The following is a 22,257-nucleotide window of genomic DNA, read 5'->3' on the forward strand; positions in this document are numbered from 1 at the left end:
ATTTTCCACCGAAATCCGATTAACTATTTTGATTTTAAATGAAGTGTTTTATTTTATGAATTGTCGCAAAAATTTTAAGTGTAGATTGGCGGCACTTAAAAACCGCCAAATCTGTAGCGGCGGTGGCGTTAATACGAAAGTACCGAATTTTTATTCCATACTTTTCTGAATCATATTATTTCAAACATTGGAATATACAAGAAGTATACATAAACACATAATGTTATACCATTTAATTTTTCAAATGTATTTTGAGAACAATTTTTATCAAAAAATTATAAACTTAAAAACGGAAAATAAAGAATTCTTACGATAAAAAAAACGATTTTAAGAATTCTTAACATTGAAATAAAAACTTTCATATTGTTTCTTTTTTTATTATTCTTATAGTTCTTAATCAGACGTAAAAAACCATTCTGTAGAGAACCATCATCAAATGAAAAAAAAAATATTTACAAGCAAATTTTTTATTGTAAAAATCTTACCTGATTTATGATTCCCGGAGAATTCCAAAATGATAAGTTCCTTGTTTGAAAACTTTATTCTCAAATAATAGATACATAGTTTATACCTTCATTACTTTTAGATAACATACTACACAGCAAAATTTTATAATTGATATGAATTTGAATATGTAGCTAAAAACAGAATAGCTGAATTCTAGTTGAACTTATTCTTTCAAAATTAAAAAAAACTTACCAAGAAAACGATTTAAATTAATTAAGAATCAGCACAAATGGCACTATTTCAAGTAACTTGGATAATTTTTTATTGTTGTTTTCCGAATTATATGGATACAGAAATATATACTATTCTATAACGAAGAAGAATATGCTATAACTATTACAATTCTGTATGTTCTGAATTCATATTTATTCACTGGAATGACGAAAGCAATGTTGACTTCACTTTAATTCGTAATGAATTGAAGACAGAAGAAATGCATTTGACCTTAATACACACATCTGTAACAGTATCCGAAATCGGAAGTCAGCAGTTGCAAGTTTGTTGATAATAGAAATTAAAAATTATTGAGGAATTTTTCTTCAAATGTTTGGCGTGTTCTGTTCCTGAAAGATTTACTAATATTCTGGAGATTTTTTTCAAGTTCTTCGGCCTTTTCCTTAAGGAAATTTTGCTTCTTATTTGCTGCTAAAAAATGGCGTCTGATTCAGTCAATGACTTTGATGGAACTAAATGAAAACGTGATAAATTAATGTCCGATATTTACAGGCTCCCGCTAGATGGCGTACTCGAGCGTTGCGATCGCGAATTGTTGAAATATAATTCTTTCTTCTCTACGTCTTCTACTTAACTTTGATTTGGTATTTTATTGTACCCGTGATATATTTCTGCTTTGTGCACCTGGCAACTTCGATGCATAACTATTTTTTTATGTTTTGCCTGGCCTCGTGCTTGCCTATAAAGTAAGAAATATATAATGAAAAATTGAAATGTTTGTGAAAGATTATAGAATGCATCAATTTGTGGCGAGGATGCTATAGACAATCTCAGCCTTTATCTATGAAAAGGTGAACCAAAATATAATCGAGTTATCTCTTATAACAGTGAATTAGAAGTATATAATTGCAGTTGCAGACACGCTATAGTAATTTCCACCAGAATACTATCTGTTATAGAATTCGATGAACGGTCACTTTTAGTTGATTTACTGATGTTTTGTGAGAAGAGGAAAGAGCTGTATTAAGATCACCAGAGTTAGAGTGCTGGTCATGGTTACTCCTATGTTGCCATTAGAAGTCATGTGACAATCTAAATGGTTTAAGAGGTTGACTAATTTTTTTTTCTAACTAATGTTGACTAATTTTATGGTAAATAATTTTTTTTTCTAATTATGAATTTAGTTTCGGAATCAGACATAGAAAGTTTCTTCTCTGAATTATACTTCTTTTTCACTGACGATGTGGATTTCGGAGTATCAAAATATAGGGGGGCGGGGTGTGGAAATGATTCAGGCAGAAAAGCAGTGGAAAGTTAACATGCATTTATTTTATATTTTCTTTCTTTTCGCATTTAGCTAGATATTTGCAATTTTTTAAGTGAATTTTATGCATGGAAATATGAAATCTGCTTAACAAAAGATAATTCCATATAAGAAACATATTTTAATAATTATTTATTAGTTTTTAATATTTATTTAATGATGGTTGGAAATTTTTTGAATTATGATGTACTCTAATTCTTGCACCATTTTCGCTTATGTAATTTTAAATGACATTCTGCAGAATTTGAACGAAATTAATCTAATTGTTCTTGAGAACTTAGAGTTTGAAAGTAAAGCTATTTTGAAATTTTATTCGTCAGTTTTAATTTTCTCGATGCTATGATGATTTCTTTTAAGCTCGTTAAAAGTGTTGCGTTAAGTTGAAATCTGCAAAATAACAACTTCACAGAACATCAATCGCTTGCATTTAACATATTAGTGTATTTTGTCTTTGCAATCTGGATTTCATTGGGCTAACCGAACGTCGTCCCGATTTTAAATTTAAGTAACGTGATGTTCGAATTTTCTATTAAGAATGTTGCAAGTCTACAATACCTAGCTGTTCCCTGTTTAAACCGCATATTAACATATCTGAGCCTCTTGATCTGTTTTTATTCCGTTAGGGTTTGTGACCCTCAGTGCCAAAACTTTTTTGCTCTTCAGACTTAGCGCAATATCTCGATACTTTAAATTCTATTTTATTCGCGTACTTTTTTAAATTAAACTTGTTGGCTCGGGGAAGAGAACATTTGCCTTTCACTGAGGCCGAAAAATATCCTCAGTGGTAGGCGGATCACGAGTTAGAGCCTCTTGCTATCAAGCATGGGGAGTTTCAGAGGTTTTCGTGGTTTCTCTCTCCGTGTAAAGCAAATGCGGGTTAGTTCAATCAAAAGTCCTTTACGAAAGCAAATTTCACTCAATACTTGATCCATGAGTTCCCTTGTCTTATGGATTGGGTTCAAAATTACAAGGCTACTGAATTGAATATTAGTAGTCGTAAAACCAGAAGACCGCAAAGGATTCACTAAAATCTTTGCGGCGTTTTTGGTTGGGAGAGAGTATTTTTAGATCTTGGTGAGGTTGATGTTCTGCGCTTCGCGTCGCCCAGCCTACATTAACCAGGATTTTCCCTGGAGTTGCTTTTGTCTCTCCTGCCCATTATTCCGACGTGTTGGCATGAATCGTTACCAAGCCTACCTTTATAAATCTTATTTTTTCTTGCTGAGAAACCACGTGCGCGCACTTTGAGTCTACAGTATTCCCCGGATGTCCCCTGACGGGGGCGAGACGGGTTAAGTTTTGATTAGAAGTCGTAAGCCTAAAATTGGGTCAGCTGATCAAGATGGATATAAAATAAATAAATAAAATAAAATGTAGCTTGGAGACTCAGAGGAGGGAGCATGCACCCCCCAATGAGGTGAGCCGAACTTGAATCCCAGCGATGGTTGGTCGTTATGTATTCCGCACTCAGCATGCACTCCTGGCGTAGTTTTCCTCTCTTTGTAACGCAAAAGCTTGTAAGGTCGATCAAAAAGTCCTCCGATGTCAAATTTCTTCCAAAACCTGATCCCAGAGTTCCCTTGTCATCTGGATTGGGTTCAAAATAATAAGGCTACGGAGATGAACATTGGTAGCCGTAAACTCAAATTTGGGTCAGCTGTTCAGCGTTACAAAGCAAAGTAAAATGAAGCTAATGATCCCAGTACTTGCCGCCACTAGATAACACGAGGTCAACCCAATATTCAAGCCTATTTTAACCCATCTCAATTATTGCGGCTTCATCTTGCTCAAAAAAATTCCTCTACCTTTGAATACTTCCAATTTTCCTCTCCTTCTCTCTTACGTATATTCTTCCATTGTTTAGATAAATGATGCTACGTAAATTCTTATAAATGAACGAAAGAACTCCGCTTCCTACTAGATAAGGCAAATCAATTATTTCTTGTTTTCATAATAAATTATTTTATCGGAATTTTTCCCCCGGTTGGCATAAAACAGTTTTTTCTACGAAAGTTGAATCTATTCACTTATATTGCACTAAAAAAAATGTGTTTGCTTGCGTTTCCCACCACCGCACATTTCACTGTGAAAAATTCCGGATAAAATTTCAAATAACAGTACAGGGCTGTATTGGCACCCTGAGTGCATCTTTGAAATACATAAATTTTGCGTTTACCTTGAAACTTTATACTCCAGTCTCAGTCTCTACAGTAATATTTATTTAATTGCAGTGATTTTACTGTAAATCTTATAAAAATTACGCTATATTATGCTTTTTGTTCCATAACATTTCACGGTAAAAGATACAAGCACTCAGTTTGGCATTAATTTTTATCGTAATTTTACCCAGAATTTCGTAAAGTGTCGGTATAACATCGATTTTCTTACGAAAGTTGAAACCATTCCCTTATATGTGTACTAAAAAGAATTACGTTTGCTTAAGCTTCTCACGTCCAAACATTTCCCTTTGGATTCTATTAAGATATATTAGAGGACATAAATAATTCGGAATAGGGGGGGGGCAGACCTCTGTTTACTGCCCCTCACCAACCTGTAATAGTTTCGCAATTGATATTTCTTCACTGTAAGATGTTCCGGATTAAACTACGGCAAAATGTACTGGCATTTATAGTGCAGTAGCCGTAAAATTCATTATACCATAATATTCATTTTTACCGTCAAATTTTATACCGCAGTTTTTACACTAATATTTATTTAATTACGGGGATTTTAAAGCAAACATTACTGTAAAAAAGTACGCTATGATATATTTTTGTTCCATAAAATTTTACGCCAAAAATCAATTTTAATTTAAAAAGTACCGGAAGACAGTGTACCAGAACTTTTTATTATAATTTTATACACTTTTGGCATAAAACACTTTTTTTGTAAGAAAGTTGAAACAACTCTCGTACATGCGAACTAAAAAGAATTGTGATTGCTTGCGCTTCTCACGTTCAAACAGTAATCATTTTTTTTAAATAACATTTAAAATTAAATGTTTACTCTTATAACAAATGTGGTGAGCTCATAACGTTTAATATTTTTGCTTGCAGAACAGGAAGATGTATTAAATAAAATCTGTGCATGAACTGATCATTAAGGTCTAAATCATTTAACGATTCTCTTTAACAGTAACTTATGTAATTTACATCAAAAAATAAAACAAATCGTAAGATGTCAATAAATTTAGATTTTGATTTCAGTAAGCTTATCTTAAAATGTAGCGTATTAAGGAAATATCATCGTTATAATAACTCATTTAGTTATATGCTCTTAATTTCGAAAAGAGTCAAAATCGAAAAGTAACAATAATAGGACATTAGGATAAGAATAATAAATATTGCAGGAAAAAACCCTTAAATTGGGGTTACAAAAATATTTTTAACGCTGCGAAAAAAAGTAGTAGCAAATATTTTTGGCATGGAGACAAACTAAATTTTTTTACAAAGTATGCAGTCTCATTTTTTCTTTTTCTCTGTTACAGTTTTTTTTATTCATATGTTTATTTTTCGCGTTCATTTATTTCTAGCATATATTTTCATGCACATTAGAAAAAATTTAATGGCTTCATTGCAAAAACCTTTGGGCAATCGCAATCGAGGTGATGGGATCAAGAAGATTCCAGTCATTGAGTCCTTTGCTGTGGTAAAACGCTGAGTTATTCAGTGGTAAAAAGTTAAAGGTAAAAGTTAAGTGGTAAGAGTCCGGTTCACAGTCGCATATGACATCACAAGTGCCTTGTCTAATAATAAACTGCCTATAATTTCATCATTTCTAGCGATGAGACGTTTTTATTTATTTGTTTACATAGTAAAGTTTGAATGGATTATGAAAACCTTGGCATATTAGCAGCTATCCGAAAGATTTTACATTAACTTACAGAAAATTTCGAAAACTGAGGTTATTGAACTTATCATAATATTGTGGTAAATTTCGAAATTAACAAAGCTAAAATAAAACTCACTTCTGTAATGTTTTATAATCATTTCTGATGCTGAAGTTTAAAATATTTCTTTCACCAAAGCTTTCTTTTAAAGATTTGGCGAAAAGAAAGCAAATTAAATGGAAAAAAATACAACACTAGAAAACTAAAAAGTAAAAAAGCTTTAGATAGCCAGAAGCTAAAATTATGATGGCAAACAAGGAAAATCACCGGTTTTTTGCTTGATATTTTAAACTTTCTGAATATCCTGATTCGTCACCGATCCGCCCACTGATGACGATGGCGTTATCGTCATCAGTGGTCACTCCCAGTCATTACCAAACAGTCAAAGCGGCCCGAATCCCCCCTTTATTAAGAAAAAAAAACAAAAACAAAAACATTTTCAGTAATATATTCCCAAAGAAATAACACATGATGTCTGAAAAGAAGTTGCTAAAATAGTGTTTTTTTCGTACTGCCTTTATTGGAATAGAGTTTCTTTAAAGACATGTGATTATATTTTTGCTTCGATGTACAATGCTTTTTAAAAAAAGAACTTCATATAATTAAAAACTTGCTGAACTCTGTGTAAGAAAAATGGAACTTTATACACTCTACATTTAATTAGTTAAACAAATTTTTATTTCAAACTTAAAAGTCTTTATTTTACAGTACTAAGATATAAAATATGAATTTGAGCGAAAATAATTAAGGTTTTTATTCCAATGATTTTCTTTTCTTTCAATCCACTGGAGTTGGTCATAGTGTTTTGGTTCAGCATACTTATCCAATCTGTTTTTCCAATATTCTATAAGTCGAAAAAATAATGCTATAAAAACTATAAAAAAATATAATGCACTGGCGAGCTTTTTATTGCCCGAAATGTGTATTAAGAATATAGGCACATTCTAATAGTTTGTCACTGTGTAAAATACATGTTTAAGAAAACGGACACAGTTCAAAATGCACGTTTAAGAAAAAGGGCGCAGTTTAAAATGCGTGTTTAGGAAAGGAGCTCTGCTGAAAATGCTTATTTCAGCAGTGCTCTGCTCAAAATGAGTGTTTAAATAAATATACACTGCTCGAAATGTGTGTTTAAGAAAATTTGTACAGTTGAAAATGCGTGTTTACGAAAAAAGTCACTAATCAAAATGCTTGTTTAAGAAAACGGACACAGCTCGAAATACGCGTTTAAGAAAATTGACACAATTTACAATGCGTGTTTAAGAAAGGAGCACCGCTGAAAATTCTTGTTTAGGAAAACGGACACGTGTTTAAGAAAAATAGACAAAATTTGAACTACGTGTTTAAGAAAAGAGACTCTGCTCAAAATGCGTGTTTAAATAAATATACACTGCTCGAAATGTGTGTTTAAGAAAATGTGTACAGTTGAAAATGCGTGTTTAAGAAAAAAGTCACTAATCCTAATGCTTGTTTAAGAAAATGGGTACAGCTCGAAATGCGCGTTTTAGAAAATGGTGACTGTAAAAAAAACTGCGCTTTTTTTCACATTCAATCCAGATTTAACAAATAAACAAAGAAATTGTACTTACTTTTTCTTCTTATTGACACATTAAGAGTTTCGGATTTCGGAGTCGGATATATCACAGATGTAACTTTTGGACATCTTTCATAAGACATCTTTTATTAGTATTCAAATCACTGAATGAAAATCTTTTATTGCATATGACTGTTATAAATCTATAGGACCCGTGACTTTGTAAAAAGAAATGTTGACTTTTAATATCCTTTCAGAAAAGAATATAAAATGTAGTAAGTGACTTGAGCAAATGAACGATGTCACAATACAAATTTATAGGATCCATTAGTTTATTCATTAAAAAATGAGCAATTTTAATGTAACCGAATCAGATACTAAGTACATTTGCCAAAACACGCATTTTGAGCTTTGTTCATTTCCTTAAACACGCATTTTGAGCAGTATTTTTTTCTTAAACACGCTTTTTGAGATGTGTCTTTTTCCTTAAATGCCCATTTTGAGCTTTTTTTTCAGAATAAAAACTGAACGAAAAGATGTTAGTAATTTAAAAATTTCTCTTAAAAGTAAAAATTTCCCCTAGTAAAAATTTTGATTTTATGAATTTTTTTCAAAAGAAAAGACGTTCCATTACATTTTAAGTCTATGTGGAACAATTATTTAAAAATAATAAAAAAATTCAGTCACTTTTCTATTTAATAATTGAAATATTATCATAAGCAATAATGGACATTTTTAATTTTTTTTCAATTCCCTGGTATTGAGGCGTCGTTTGGCCTCAAGAATTGGCTGAAACAGTTATTACTGTCATTGGACTTCCTTTTTTTCGCTTTGAAGTGAAAAGATTATGTCTTGAAACAAACACAATCACGAAAACCTTGAGGAAGGATATTAGACACTGAAACAAAAAAAAATATCATCCTGAGCAACCAACTTAAATCCAATCTTAATGGTTCAAAGGGGTGGACACTGATACTCAATTGGTTAGTCGTTACTATTAAGTTACATAAATATCATCCTGAGCAACCAACTTGAATCATATCTTAATGGTTCAAAAGGGTGAACACTAATACGCAGTTGGTTAGTCCTTCCTATTAAATTACATAATTAGACACGGAAACGCACTATCTCTGAAGAAATAAAACTTTGTTTTGATGGACTTTTGACCTTCAGGATATGGGGTGTAGTAGCAATCTGGAGAATAGGGTTTCAATAATTTAGACAGGTGAGCGGTCTAATGTTATGGACTCTTGATATAAATTACTTTCTTATTTCGTATTTCGACATAGCTGAGAAACTCTTTAAGCGAAGCAAAAAAGTTTTACACATAGTTAATAATGCTAATAGTTTTACCCATTCGATCATCGAAAAATAAGTACATGTAAAAAAATCACTTTGACTATTCCTTATTTTGTTTCATTAGGGTTAAAAAAATTTAATATATTTGGGTTTTCAAATATTTATAATATTTTAAACTATGTAATTTAAAATTACAAAATACATAATTTGAACAAAATCGGCTAAAAAATTCATAATTTATAAAATTTGAAAACATCCGTACTTTTAAAAATTCATTTTGCAATAATTATTCAGCCTATTTCGTTCAAATTTTGTATTTTGTCAATGCACACAGTTTAAACTGAAACAAAAGTTTGTATACTTTAGTTTTCAAAAACTATTCAATCATTATTTGAAATAACAAAACAAATTACATGGATTTATCTCATTCAGAAATCAAAGTACGTTGAGAATGAGGTATATTTATTCAAATAAAATCTTTTTCTGTCTTATTTTAAATATTAATTCATAATAAGCAGTAACAAATTTGCATATTTGAGATCAATTCTTTGATCCAGTGAGATAGTATTTAAAATTCAAAGAGGAGGATTTCCGGTATTTGCCTGCTGCACAACTGAAATCCAGATAAACTCGCACATCTGACGCTCTTGCTAAACTCGCTAAGCTCAGAATAAGACTTTTAGTAACTAAGGGAATCGCTAGAAATCCATTTATCGATGTTTTGCTGTTACTTTCACGACACGTGGATAGATTGTAGCAAGTTAGCGCTAATGTGTAACGAATGATGGAATTTTCAAATTTTAAAATCCCTTGTATATTAAAGCGTTTTTTTTTTTTATTATATCCTTTTTTTAGTTTCGTATGACGTGTGCTCCTGCGAAAGAATAATCTGTTATACAATTATACTTTATATTGTTATACTGTCATAAAGTTAATAACAAAACAAGTGTTTAAGAAATGTGTGGAAATCAGTTGGAAGCCTTAATTATTATTTTGGCCAATACCCAGAAAACCAAAAAGAACATTTTGATCAATAGGATTAATTTTATATTTATGAGAATCGCACTTACTATTCCTTATTATCTCCAGACTCTTAAATTCATTTCTGGTAAATGATCACAGTTTACTACAGGATTTCTATAAAAGCAAAGACAAATAAAGTGAAAAATACATTAGGTAAAATGTATAATAGATGAAAGGCATTTGTTATTTATTATTCATTGATAGAGGTTACTGATTTACTAACTAGTATTATATTGTTGAAATATTAGTAGTATTAGTAATGGTAGTTGTAGTAACTAGTGTTATACACTTCTGATTAACGAACCAGTTTTGCTTGCTGTGAAATTATGTATAATAAGGAATCGTTTATTTTATTTGAAAAGTTTTGGGATGCTTGTCCCTTTAAGCATTTGATTTATTAACTTTGTAGTCCAAATCAATTTATAGTTATATAATTATTAACGATTGCTGACAAGTTCAAAAACTTTCGTAAAACTATTTCGTATATACTAGGAAGCTTCGCCCCCTGCTCGCTGGCGCTCGCCAACTCCCGGAACTGCTTTCGCAGTTCATTTCGGATTGCTTCGCAATCCAATGCTCGCTTTGCTCGTTCATTGGATACGTAATTAGCGTCTAGCTTTTGTATACTTTTTTGAATACTGAAGTTCCGAAACCTTTTCACTGTAGAAAATTCTGAACCTGTACATTTCATTATTAATTTGAAATTGCAAACAGTTCACATATTTTGCTTTATCACACTATTCTAAATTTCAGTTGTTGAGAAAAGTAACTGTTGTAAGTTTTGTTTTAAAATCTTTCCCATTAGGGGGCTAAAGTCATGTGTTGTAAAACAATAAGAAATAGTAGTCTGCCACTGAACGCCGGATGTAAAGCATCGGCTTCGATGATGATAATTTTGCATTTTTAATTCTCTGAAGGGCGCCACCCTAATAATATGGAATTTGTAAAATAAATGTATATATTTTTGATTGCTGATGAAGCCCATCATTTTGTGCTTTCATCGGTGTTCAGAAGCAGAACAACTATAAGTTTTTTTATTTTATCACAAAAATATAAAATGTATAAAAAACAAAGAAAAGAGTAAGGAAATGAGTATAGTCATAGAAAAAGTTAAAATTATAATATAGTATTTGTCAGTTAAAATAAAACTTTTTGTTTAAGTCATTGTTAACAATTCAAATTTCTCCGAGGCAATTCTAAACCTTAATTTTGTTCTAAATGTCAGTATTCAGACGCACAAAAGAAGTTTAATATGAAGTTGTAAAATGCATATGTATATATATATATATATATATATATATATATATATATATATATATATATATATATATATATATATATATATATATATATATATATATATATATATATATATATATATATATATATATATATAAAGGATCATAGTAAATATATAAGAAAAAATTAAGGTAGTATTGTTAAGTTGAAACACAATATTTTTAGTTTTGATGTCAGCAATACAATTGAATTTTTCACAAAAACGATTGTTTCCATTATTAAATTCAGTGTCAACAATTCAAATTTTTCTGAGGCAACTCTTAACCTCTAAATATTATTTTTTTATGTACACATTTTTAAATGTCAGTATTTAACTACAAAACAACTTAAAGTCCTCAAATTTAGCATGAAGTTGAAAAATGTAATGAAATAGGGTCATAGCAATAATGTAAGTAGAAGTAAAGTTAGTGCTGTAAAATTAAAACGATATTTTTAATCAATGAGCCAAGTTCCTCAAGAAGCAGTTGTAGAATTAGCTGGATAGAAGTTTTTTTATTTAAAACTTTTTATAGCATTTCTTTATATATGAAGAAAATAAAGTAAATATTTAAGTGTTGTGAAAAGAATCTTATTTAGTTGTACAAAGTACTTCTTTAGAAATGAAAACTGTTGCCACCAGCGGAAAAGAAATACATCCAAAATTTGGGAGCCACGTAAGAGAATTATATATAATAAATAAGTAAAATATGTTTTGATATTACAAAAGACAGTCTAATAATTACTAAAAGAAATCTGTTAGATTATCGGAAAAATATTTATATTAAAATCTAAAATTCACAAAAGATTAGTTTGATTTTTTGATTCGTATTCAAAACTTTATCAATAATTGGATTTTGTAATTTAAAGAAAGTTGAATGAGAAATAACAGTTTTTTGTAGTTTTGAGTAACTGCAAATAAGTTCAAATTTGAGAAATTACTGTTTGGAAGTGAACCGTATTTGAATGATTTTACCTTTAATTCACAAAAAAGACATGCTATATTCCATAAACATAAACAATTAAAATTTTAAATATAATATACTTCTTCTGTCCTACATTAACGCAAATTAATAGAAAAAGTACGAAAAATATATTTAATAAAAATCCTGCTTCAATGACTAAAGATATAATAACTGCGTCAAACAATTTTAAACTTTTTAATCCACATAAGACTACACAATACTAAGAAAAATTTTGTTCATAATATATACTAATAATTAAAACTTTGATTATTTATTAAATTTAAAATTTTAGCAGGTAATTCAGAGGAAACATCCATTATAAAGTAACTATTTCCATAAATGACTCACATATTGCTTTTATACAGCATCACCTTGGCTTGTATTTGATCAATATTAGAATTCTGGCAGATTAGCTTTCCTAAAGTTACTTTCTTTATCTCTGCTAATTGAGCTGGGAAAGAAACATAATATTAGAGCAAGTAGTTGTTTTAGATGTAAAGGAAATTCATCAAGCCCTAAAGTATTCAACTAAAGTTGCTTTTTGCAAAGTGCTTTACATTAACTTGGCCTGTAATAAAAATGTAACCTTTTAATTGCGTTTTGCTTTCTTAAAAATGCAGCCTTTTAATTGCGTAAAGAAAACTTTCAATTTAACCATTACACATTATATGAATTGGAGTCAAAATAAACAATAATTGTAATTTCTTTTTAGACAAAATTTGTCCTCTATGCGTAGAATTCCACATTTTACCCATGCCTAATTATTTATACAGATTTTTTAAAAATTGCTAAGGGGATATTTGGCCCCAAACTGTAGTTTGGATATCTAAAATGCCACCGTTGTGGGCTTTTCGGAGGTTAAGGCTCCACAATTTCCTACATAATTACAGTTATAACTTCGTGCATATTACTTTTTACTTTTATTTCTAGGCTACAAGGACTAAAGGATTTCCACCTGAAAGATCCTCACCACAAGAGGAAGGGTTAAAGGGCCACTCCATCCTCAGGCACCCCGGCCAACCGAAACGACTGCTACTACTGCATAATTAAAGCTATGTGATTACCATTGTGCAAAAATCGTTTTCACTTCCCATAAAAGTCTATACCCCTGAATCTGCCACCCCTGAGGTTCGAAAGGTTAGGATAAACTAATGGTCATTAAGTTGAAGTAACAAGTTTAGTTACCGAATATATATATATATATATATATATATATATATATATATATATATATATATATATAATGGAGACCTTCAATTTATGAAACATAAATTCTATATGTTTCTGGGCTATCATTTTTTTTAAATTTTATTTCTTGGGAACTATTTAACTGATTTAATTCAACTTTGTATGTTCCTATTTAGAATTATATGATTTAAAAAGATGTAAAAGTTTTTTTACGGTACAATTCATTATTCTTTTTCACTATTATCAATAAAAATCATGGAATGTCTTTATATTTGTTTTTGAATGTCTTTATATTTTCATTTTGGATAAACGAAATTTATAGTTGTGTACATAAAACTTAATTCTTTTAACTCTTTTAAGCCTCTTGCAGTTAACTCTTTTCGGAACTGCGAACTCGATTAGAAAAGTTTAGTCAAGCAGAACGTTAGCATGCGCGACTTTGAACTATTCATTGTGAGTAAAACGACATATTTCAGTTTTGCGACTTACTTTAGCTTAAAAAAGAGTGGTTTCTAAACGTTTAAAAGCAATTAGTTTTACATTCCTAGTAGTGTGTTATATCTGTTGAATTAGTGTTTCTAGATTGACTACATTTCATCTAAGAAGAGTTAAGGAGCTCAAATTTTTGACCTCTTTCCTAACTAAGCTATTGGGACTTTATTTTCCAGATGGGGGTAATAGAAGGCTAGGATTCCCCTTGACGTTGAAAAAAATATCGGCTACAGAGTTGAACATTAGTAGTCGTAAAACCGGCATTGAGTCGGCTTGTCAAAGATGGGTATAAGCTAAAATCAGCGATTTAAAACAAAAAATATGAGTTTCAGATCTAATTATGGTGACCCAGTCCGTGTGCTTATCTAGTATTCTCGTAAAACTGCTGGGACTGAGGTTTGATTCCCAATGCCAAGGCGAGGATTTCTGGTAAGAGTTTAATTTTACATTTACTTACGGATTTCATTGAGCTTTACGTATCTTAGTTACTCGGCTTTCATTCTAATGTTATGATCAGACCCCATAAAGTAAACATTCAGTTACGTGGTTGAGAAGCGTGGTGAAGAGGCCAGATCATTACTACGACCATTTGCCATTCATTCAAAATTGTGATAGTGTTTTGTTTTCGACTCATCATTAGGGATAAATCCCAAACCATCACCTAGCTCTATTGCAACTCCAACAACAAATCTTAACCGAACCTGAGTTCAGAACACTTCATGTGTCATTATCTTTTTGATCTATTACCTGGTGTAAATGATCCAGTTTGGCCTCCGTGTTCAAAGTAAAATCTGTCTCCATACTTAAGGTGATAGAACTGAATACCTACAATACAAGTGAATGTCGGTCCTATGACGGCTCCTAAGACAGGACGCTCAGCCAGTCCTCCAGAAAATAGATCGATATCCCGCACATCTCTGCAGAAAGAAATCAGTACGTTAGCTAAAAGAAAATCGGCTAAAGAAAATTTGTTTAAATTTTTAACTATTGAAAAAATACTTGATTCTTCCTTTACTTCTTGTGTCTCTCACGTTTTCTGTAAATATTGTATATTATAACCGTCGTTGAATAGCCGACCCCATGTTTTGGATTATCAACTACTAATGTTCAACACCGTAGCCTTGTAATTTTGAACCTAATCCTGAAGACAAGGGAATTCCTGGATCAAGTATTTTGAAATTTTCTTTAGTGAAAGATTTTTTGATAGAACTAGCCCACATTTTCGTTACATGGAGAAAAGACTATCTACGGTTAGCCTGAAGATAAGGGGACGCTAGCCCATGATCCATTTACCACTGACGATATTTTGCATCAGCACTGTAGTCGGTGCGAGCTGGGCGCGGAATTCTACCTTTCACTTTAGCTAGCAAACTGGTATACTGCTTTAGTGTATTTTAGCACTAAAAATGATGAAAACAACATTACACCAAAATTATTGAAGTGAAACAACACAGATAATTTCTAAATATTATGCGTTGTGAAGCACCAGGAAGGGTTTTTCTCATTATTTTTGTTGTAAAGTAGTTGTTACCATATTTGTTGCTCTGTTTTACTAAAATCCCTAATATCAATGACTTATGTTACGCGTAAAAATCAATAGAGTCATTTTTACAATTCAATTCATAGTAAGAACAATTAAAATGTGTTGAAATTATTCTTAAACTAAAATTAGTTTGTTCATCAAACCTACACATAGCACATATATAACAGTAAGACGAATTCGAATTTGGCTCAACTTAGACAGAAGCGGTAAGGAATTATAAAACATAAGATAATTAAGCTGTTGTCAGATGTTTTGAAACTAGATTAAAGTTATTCTTCATGCATGTAATTAAAATCATGCATGCCTTTCAGAAAAGCGAGCTTTTGTTTCAGTAGTTGATATGGTATTGTAGAAGACAACAACGAATTCACGCTCGCTTATACACGTTAGTAAACAACATACTTAAGATATACTAAGTGCGTCCATTTTGGAATTTGCGGCGACAAAAATAATTTAGAAATGTGTGAATGTATGTGCATGAGGTTGGTGAAAATTTTCTTTTTTAAAGATGTTTATTTAACTGTACGCTTTAAAATATATATGAAAGCTTGATTATAAGTTAACTTGAAATAAAAAGAATTTTTTTTGTGCTGCTCAACATAAAATTTGGAGAGATATTACCCCACAATTTTTATAAAGTAGTGTATGTACAGACAAGGAGAGAACTTACTCATAAAGTCTCTGAAAAAGGCTTGAAAGTCTACGCTGAAAGATTCCATCCAACTGCCTCCAGTTTCTGATTTGAGATCCTCCGCAGTAATCAACGAGCGTTGTATATCCAGGAATTCCATGGTCACGACCTCTGTTGATGTTGATAGCAGCCAAATCCAATCCACTCGTATTCCCACGAGTTTGATACAAATGGTTGGTAACATCCTTCACCATATACCTGTCAATAAAATGGAAAAAATATTGCAAGTATGTTGCATTCATGATTAGTGAAGAAAATCGGGACAAGCAACAACGCTTCATGGCATCAAATATATGTAAAACAATGCGCGATTGTTGTTAACAATTTGAATTTTAGACAACATTAGCATATGACGTTTTGATTAAACACGACTTCTACTTTTTTTAATAAATTCTTTCTTTTATGCTTTATTTCCTTGATTTTATTAGCACCAATAACAAAAATGACTTAAGTTTCTAACTCATGAAGCGGTTATGGGTTATTGGAAGAAAAAAAAAACAATTATTTAACAAATCCTTTAAGAAAAAAAGGTCTAATGGAATTACGTAGCTTGCTCTTGGTGGATTGAATCGCATGATTATTTCTTGTCATTACGCAATTACTCAACTTTTCTTTCAATAAAGATATTACGTCAAGATATGCAGGTTATATTGCACCATATTATCGAAACCACAAGTGGCTCATGTCAAAATCTCAAAACTATCTAATTCATGCAAAAACAAAAACAAATGAAGAAAAAAAAGAACGCCGATGAATGTTTTGTAGTTTTTTCCCTCGATGGTTTGTCCATTGCCTTTTTCGTCTTTTTAAAAAAATACAAATTGCCCTTTTTCTCACGTCAGCAAGAAATAATAACGAAAACAAACAAGGCCACGATACACTTGGCAATACTTTTGGCGGATTATGGCTTAAACTATGTCAACCAGTGCCCATTTGACCAATAGTAAAAACGAAAATAACTACCATCTCATCGAGGAACAGGTAATGCGGATCATGTTGGAGATACTCCTAAGAAAATTAGCCAAAGGCACACTTATAGTAATCTATTGCAACCATAGAAACTTATATAGCAAGATACCTTAAGTCTATGGTAACCATATAGATTCGTATGGCATTTATATGGCAAGATCCCATACGCCTATGGTAACCATAGAATTGTATGGTATTATGTGGCAGGACACCGTAGCCTTCAGGTAGTACGATTAAATGGAAGTACCACAGGCATATGGCAAACTAATGGAAACAAGCTGCACACATGCGTCATTTATAGGGTAGAGTGAACATGGTTGGAGAAGAAAGCAGGCGTGTTTTACAGCAACTCAGACGATACCGATCAATTTTGCGTTAATTAAACCAATCCATCAAAAACAGTAGTACTTTTCAATACAGTTCACGGACCTTTATGGAAATTTATTGTTACTTTTATATTTTCGATTATTTCAACGAAAAACCGGCTTTTCAATTTTAAAAAATTTCCACCGCTGACAAGTCGACAGCAAGGCAAGCTCGTGGTGGCAATACCTCGACGGAACATTATTCGGCCAAAGATACTTAGAAAGTTGTTTTTTTATTACCTTTTTCTTCATTTTATTTCATTTAATTTTTGTACCGAAATATTAAAAAAAAAAATTTTTTTTCAAATTTCGAATGTCTGACTAAATTGATTTTCAAACTTTTTGAAATTAATCCTACTAGTTTCGACAACATTTTTCTAAATTTTTGAACTTATGTCTATTTTAAACAACTTGATAATCTAGAACCAAATTAACTCTTGCGGCTACAATAATGCTGTGTGAATTTCGCTAACATCAAATGTCAGATTTTGTGCCTTTTTATGATATTGTGCTCAATCTTTGATGCTACGATTAATTTTGGATTAATGAACAGTAGAGAACCCAAATCTATAAGTCAATTTCATTTTATTTATCTTTTTTTCATTCTCATATAGCCTTCTTTGTTATATAATTATTTTTTATCATAAAGATTTAAATTATCCGGATATTGTTCGGTATGAGTTCTTCGCTTTCTTACATAATTATCGCCTTTTTTCTTATACTTAATAAATTAATCTTTCACCTTAATTTTTCTTTGTATAATTATTGGGAAAAGCCCTGAAAATCGCTGTAATTCAATCACTCCTGTTTATTATTGTCTACGTATATATTTCCAAATGTACAGTTGTAAAAAATTAATTTAAGCGCACCAAACTTTTTTTGGCAAAAATTAGTTACATAAAAAATACCATAGGGTATCCCAATAGGGTTTTACCTATGGCAAAATGTTGCCATATACTTTTCCCATGTACCTATGGCAAAAATATACCACACACGTAAATTTACCCTACCATACGCTCAGCGTATTGTCTGACGCTTATGGCAACGAATTTGTCATTAATTTAAGGCAAAAAAATACCATACGCATATGGCAATAATTTGCAATTCGCACATGCAAAATGTTGCCATACGTTTACGATAAAAGTTTATGGCGAAATTATACCGGAGACAACTCTTTTGTATTTTTTATGGCAAACCTAAGGCAAATTTTCTAAGGAAAACAGCAACCCTTCATGTTTACTTCCAGAATCAGTTCTCGTTGATCAAATTATACACCGCAAGCCCAAACCAACTGTTAACTTTTATGATTATAAAGGAGCAGTTGGAAGTTTTCTTCACACTTAAGTGAACAATTTGACTTATTTATGAAACCATTTTACCAAATAAGAGAATAAAAATTATTCTAAATACTTTAATTATTTTTTGCAATAAATTTTAATATACATTTTTTACACTCTGTGCAGCATTTTAAGATAATATGCTAAATAATGTAGATTAAGAAAGAAAAATTTGGTCACGATTCTGAGACGAAAATAAGTTGTAGTTTTGACACTAATTTGATCACCTTTTGAAATTAGTTTTGTAAAAATTTTAATACAGATTACGAATTGAGTGAATTTTGTTTTTTGTAGCCTATAGAGTTACCAAATGTTGACTACCGATCAAATGTCTGCGATGGTGACAGAGTAGTTCCTCTGATCAAGCCCTCCAGTTCTCCTCTGTGTAGACCAAAAGGGTATTGGAAAATATCTCTCAGCCTTTCGTTGGAGCTCGATCCTCTCGATAGTTGTGGGAAAAAGCTGTTAATCATCGAATGTCCAAAGCGAAAAGCTGCGGTTGAGAACTCGTTCACCAAAGTTGCCTGCACTGTGTCGTCATACTGAGTGTATCCATTCCGCTGTATGTACAGATCATACTTTTTCATGTTTTCTGGACCAATAACTAGAGGTAGGAATTCGTTGTAAGTAATCATCTGCATAATGGCTGCAACTATTCTCCTGAAAAAAAAACATGTAGTTATGGAATAAAATCAATAAATTATATTTGTCATACACCACAAATTATAGGTTTACTAAAAAAAAAATTTATTTACAGACTGATTACATCATTTATAGATTCACTCATTTACTGGGTTTTAAATACTTAAATTGCCCTGATTATCAGTGATAAATCCATATTGCCTGGCTTATTAACCTCTGCCTTTTGCCCCATTTATCTTGCTTCCACGTTGCGAAACAGAAAGCTTTTTCAGAAAGGCGATACACGCCATTAACAGTTTCAGAATCCTTTTTTTATTTTTAAAAAGAACTTGCACTTCTTTTCTTGCTTGCTAAAGACATCTTTTTCCATGAAAGTTACTCTGATTATCTACAAAACTTAGTAAAATTATTCTTGACATGTAGTTCTTACGTAAAAAAAAACTTAAAAAAGTGAATTTTTTGATATTTCATATTCATTATGTAACCCTTTATATTTATGAATGTACGAGAAGCTTCAGAAATAGAGCTCCAAATGTTTTCTCTGGAATTCAGCAAGTGGTCTAAAAGCACGAAATTTTCAAAAAGACTTCAACGTCAATGTTCCAAGAATTAGTTCAAAGAATTAATTCCAAGAATTAGTTCCAAGAATTAATTCCAAGAATTAGCTCCAAGAAAATAATTGATATCCTTTTAAAAGATGGGAAATATTTTCTCTCTTGAAATAACTAAGTTTTGATACTATAGGCAGGTTTAATTTTTAAATAAATAATTTTTAATAATTCTAATAATTTCTAATAATTTTTAAAGGTAGTGAGTAAATATTAAGAATATTTTTTTTTAAAAAAAGATGCATTCACTTAATGAAAAAAACACAAAGAATAAAACGGTTCTGGCAATCATTATAAATGCACACTTGATTTTTAACGTTACATCAAAAGTGGTGCAGTGAAATACGAAAGATCATTTTTTGGTGTTTCATGTAATGTAATACCAGGAATGCTTCGTTTCTCTATTTTTTGGAAAGTAGTTGTTTCCATTTCCAGTGTTTAGTAACGCAAAAAGTTATAATAACAGCAATATGTGATAGGCATTAAAGTCAGTAAGGTTATTTTTACGACACAATTTAAAATAACAACTGTTTGTTTAGGATGCATATGCACACTTATTCTCAACATAAACTTGGTTTGTAAGCCAAATTTAAACATAAAACGGAGAGAATAAAAACGAATTCGAATCAGGCTTAACAGAATCGAAGCAGTTCGAAATTAAATACAACTGACAGATATTTAAAAATTATAATACAATTATATTTACTACACAACTAAATTAATGTATAACTTTTGCAACAATCAACCTCTGTTTCTCTAGATAGATGGCAGCTTAAAAAAATAACAACAAAACTCTCAATATTTCGTACACGATTGTAAACAATCTACGGATGCTCACAAAAATTTGTAGAAACGAAAATCACGAATGATCCGAATGCACGTGATTTTGTTGCAAGTATTTTCAATTTGTTAGAGTTCAGATTTGGCTAAACTCTTTAAAGCATATATGAAGGCTCGATTTGATGTTTGAAATTCAAGCTGCCTGTGAACAATTTTTTGGGTTGTTTACAACCAATTTTTGCCACTCGAGAAGACCACTGAAATCAGCTGGTTGTGTATAAACAGGATGGCGTGATAACGGCACAGCTATTAGGCTTGGTTTATTATCCCACTGAATCATTTTTCGGATTAGATATAATTGGTTATTAGTAACTGACGTCACGCGTGGGTATCGAACCTAATTGGAGGCTGAATCTTGCCACAATTCATAAGGTTCGATTATGTCAGGTATCTATGATTGCTTCGCTTCTTACTTCTAATAAAAAAAGATATACCTTGCCTCCTGGTATATTCTCTCACCGTCCCAATTTCTGTTCAGTTCTCTTAGTCTTCTGGCGATTCTGTTATGCTCTCTTAAAAACAGAGTATGCATAGAAGTGAGAGCAGGATGCTGGTTTGACCGCTGATCTCCTGAGAAATGCACAAACAAATAGTCTTAAAAATTAATTGCTTTTAATTTTAACGAATCTGTTTCAATATCATACCTGTTTCGAAGCAGTTTAGAATAGGGTCTTGAAAACTGCAGGAATCTTCGTTGGGATTAAAACTGGGAGGTAGAAGTTCTCCACCAACTGTAGAATTTGTGGACCGCATTGTTCCTAGTACAATTATGATTATAATACAATTCAACAAGTCCAAATTGTGTGTCACATATAGTTTTATTTGGAAAGCAATCCAAAATTATAACAGTTCTATGCACCATGGAGGAGCAGGAAAAACAAATCAATTATATGTGAACAGTAAGCATTTTGAAATAAACGATAATCACCTTAAAATTTGAAAGGGGACAATATACAGTCGAAAAGACACAAAAATCAATTGGAATCACAGTTGATCACTGAGAGTTAATTATTGTTCTTGCTTCCCAATATAGTTTTGTAATATCTCCTTTATCCCTGGAGATTCTTTCTCGTTCTTGATAGGTTAAATAATGGCTTGAATTCATTAGTATCTTCTTTTCAAATTGGGCGAGCGTTGACAGAGGGTACTTTTATTTTTAAAGAAATGTTTCACTAAGTCTTTAGTCAGAAATTTCGGCGTCTAATGCTAACATTTCTCAACAATTTTGCATGTCTTCTCAAGATTTACATATTTCACCCGTCAGAATTCTTAAATTTATTAATATGTAATGTCTTTTGATAAGCGTAAAAAGAGCTTGCTGCTTCAGCAAAATGTCAGCAAGATGCTCTTTAATGATTGACAAACACTCAACAGTGCATATAAACCTTTAAAAAATAGCAACTCCGCATTTTTAAGTAGCAAAAAAATTAAGTTCTGTCAGTATTAAACTATCAATAAAATGATAAACATGTAAACAATAACGTCAAACTTATTAATACACTGAAGGAAACTAATGAGACTGCCGTCTTTATTTTTTTTTAAAAGATGACAGAGTATGATCTACTTTTTAAGAACAATTTGAAAAACGTATT

The 22,257-nt window shown here is 31.2% G+C and overlaps 1 protein-coding gene across 1 annotated transcript in view; it reads right to left on the reverse strand.

Moving 5' to 3' along the window:
- Nucleotides 1-6,632: 6,632 nt before the first annotated feature.
- The window catches only part of LOC107442890 (immunomodulatory peroxidase), a 34,224-nt gene continuing 18,599 nt past the window's right edge, over nucleotides 6,633-22,257 (reverse strand). Inside the window, exons 8-15 of the mRNA XM_016056565.4 lie at nucleotides 21,310-21,423; nucleotides 21,100-21,235; nucleotides 18,897-19,235; nucleotides 15,884-16,102; nucleotides 14,418-14,587; nucleotides 12,339-12,441; nucleotides 9,798-9,864; nucleotides 6,633-6,738 (exon numbers count right to left, since the gene is read on the reverse strand). Coding sequence (XP_015912051.1) covers nucleotides 9,807-9,864; nucleotides 12,339-12,441; nucleotides 14,418-14,587; nucleotides 15,884-16,102; nucleotides 18,897-19,235; nucleotides 21,100-21,235; nucleotides 21,310-21,423 — 1,139 coding nt within the window. The 3' untranslated portion in view covers nucleotides 6,633-6,738; nucleotides 9,798-9,806. The remainder of the gene's footprint in view (nucleotides 6,739-9,797; nucleotides 9,865-12,338; nucleotides 12,442-14,417; nucleotides 14,588-15,883; nucleotides 16,103-18,896; nucleotides 19,236-21,099; nucleotides 21,236-21,309; nucleotides 21,424-22,257) is intronic.

This window comes from Parasteatoda tepidariorum, chromosome 4 (assembly GCF_982258835.1).
Source record: "Parasteatoda tepidariorum strain Cologne lab strain chromosome 4, Ptep-v5.0, whole genome shotgun sequence".
NCBI classification, from domain to species: domain Eukaryota; kingdom Metazoa; phylum Arthropoda; class Arachnida; order Araneae; family Theridiidae; genus Parasteatoda; species Parasteatoda tepidariorum.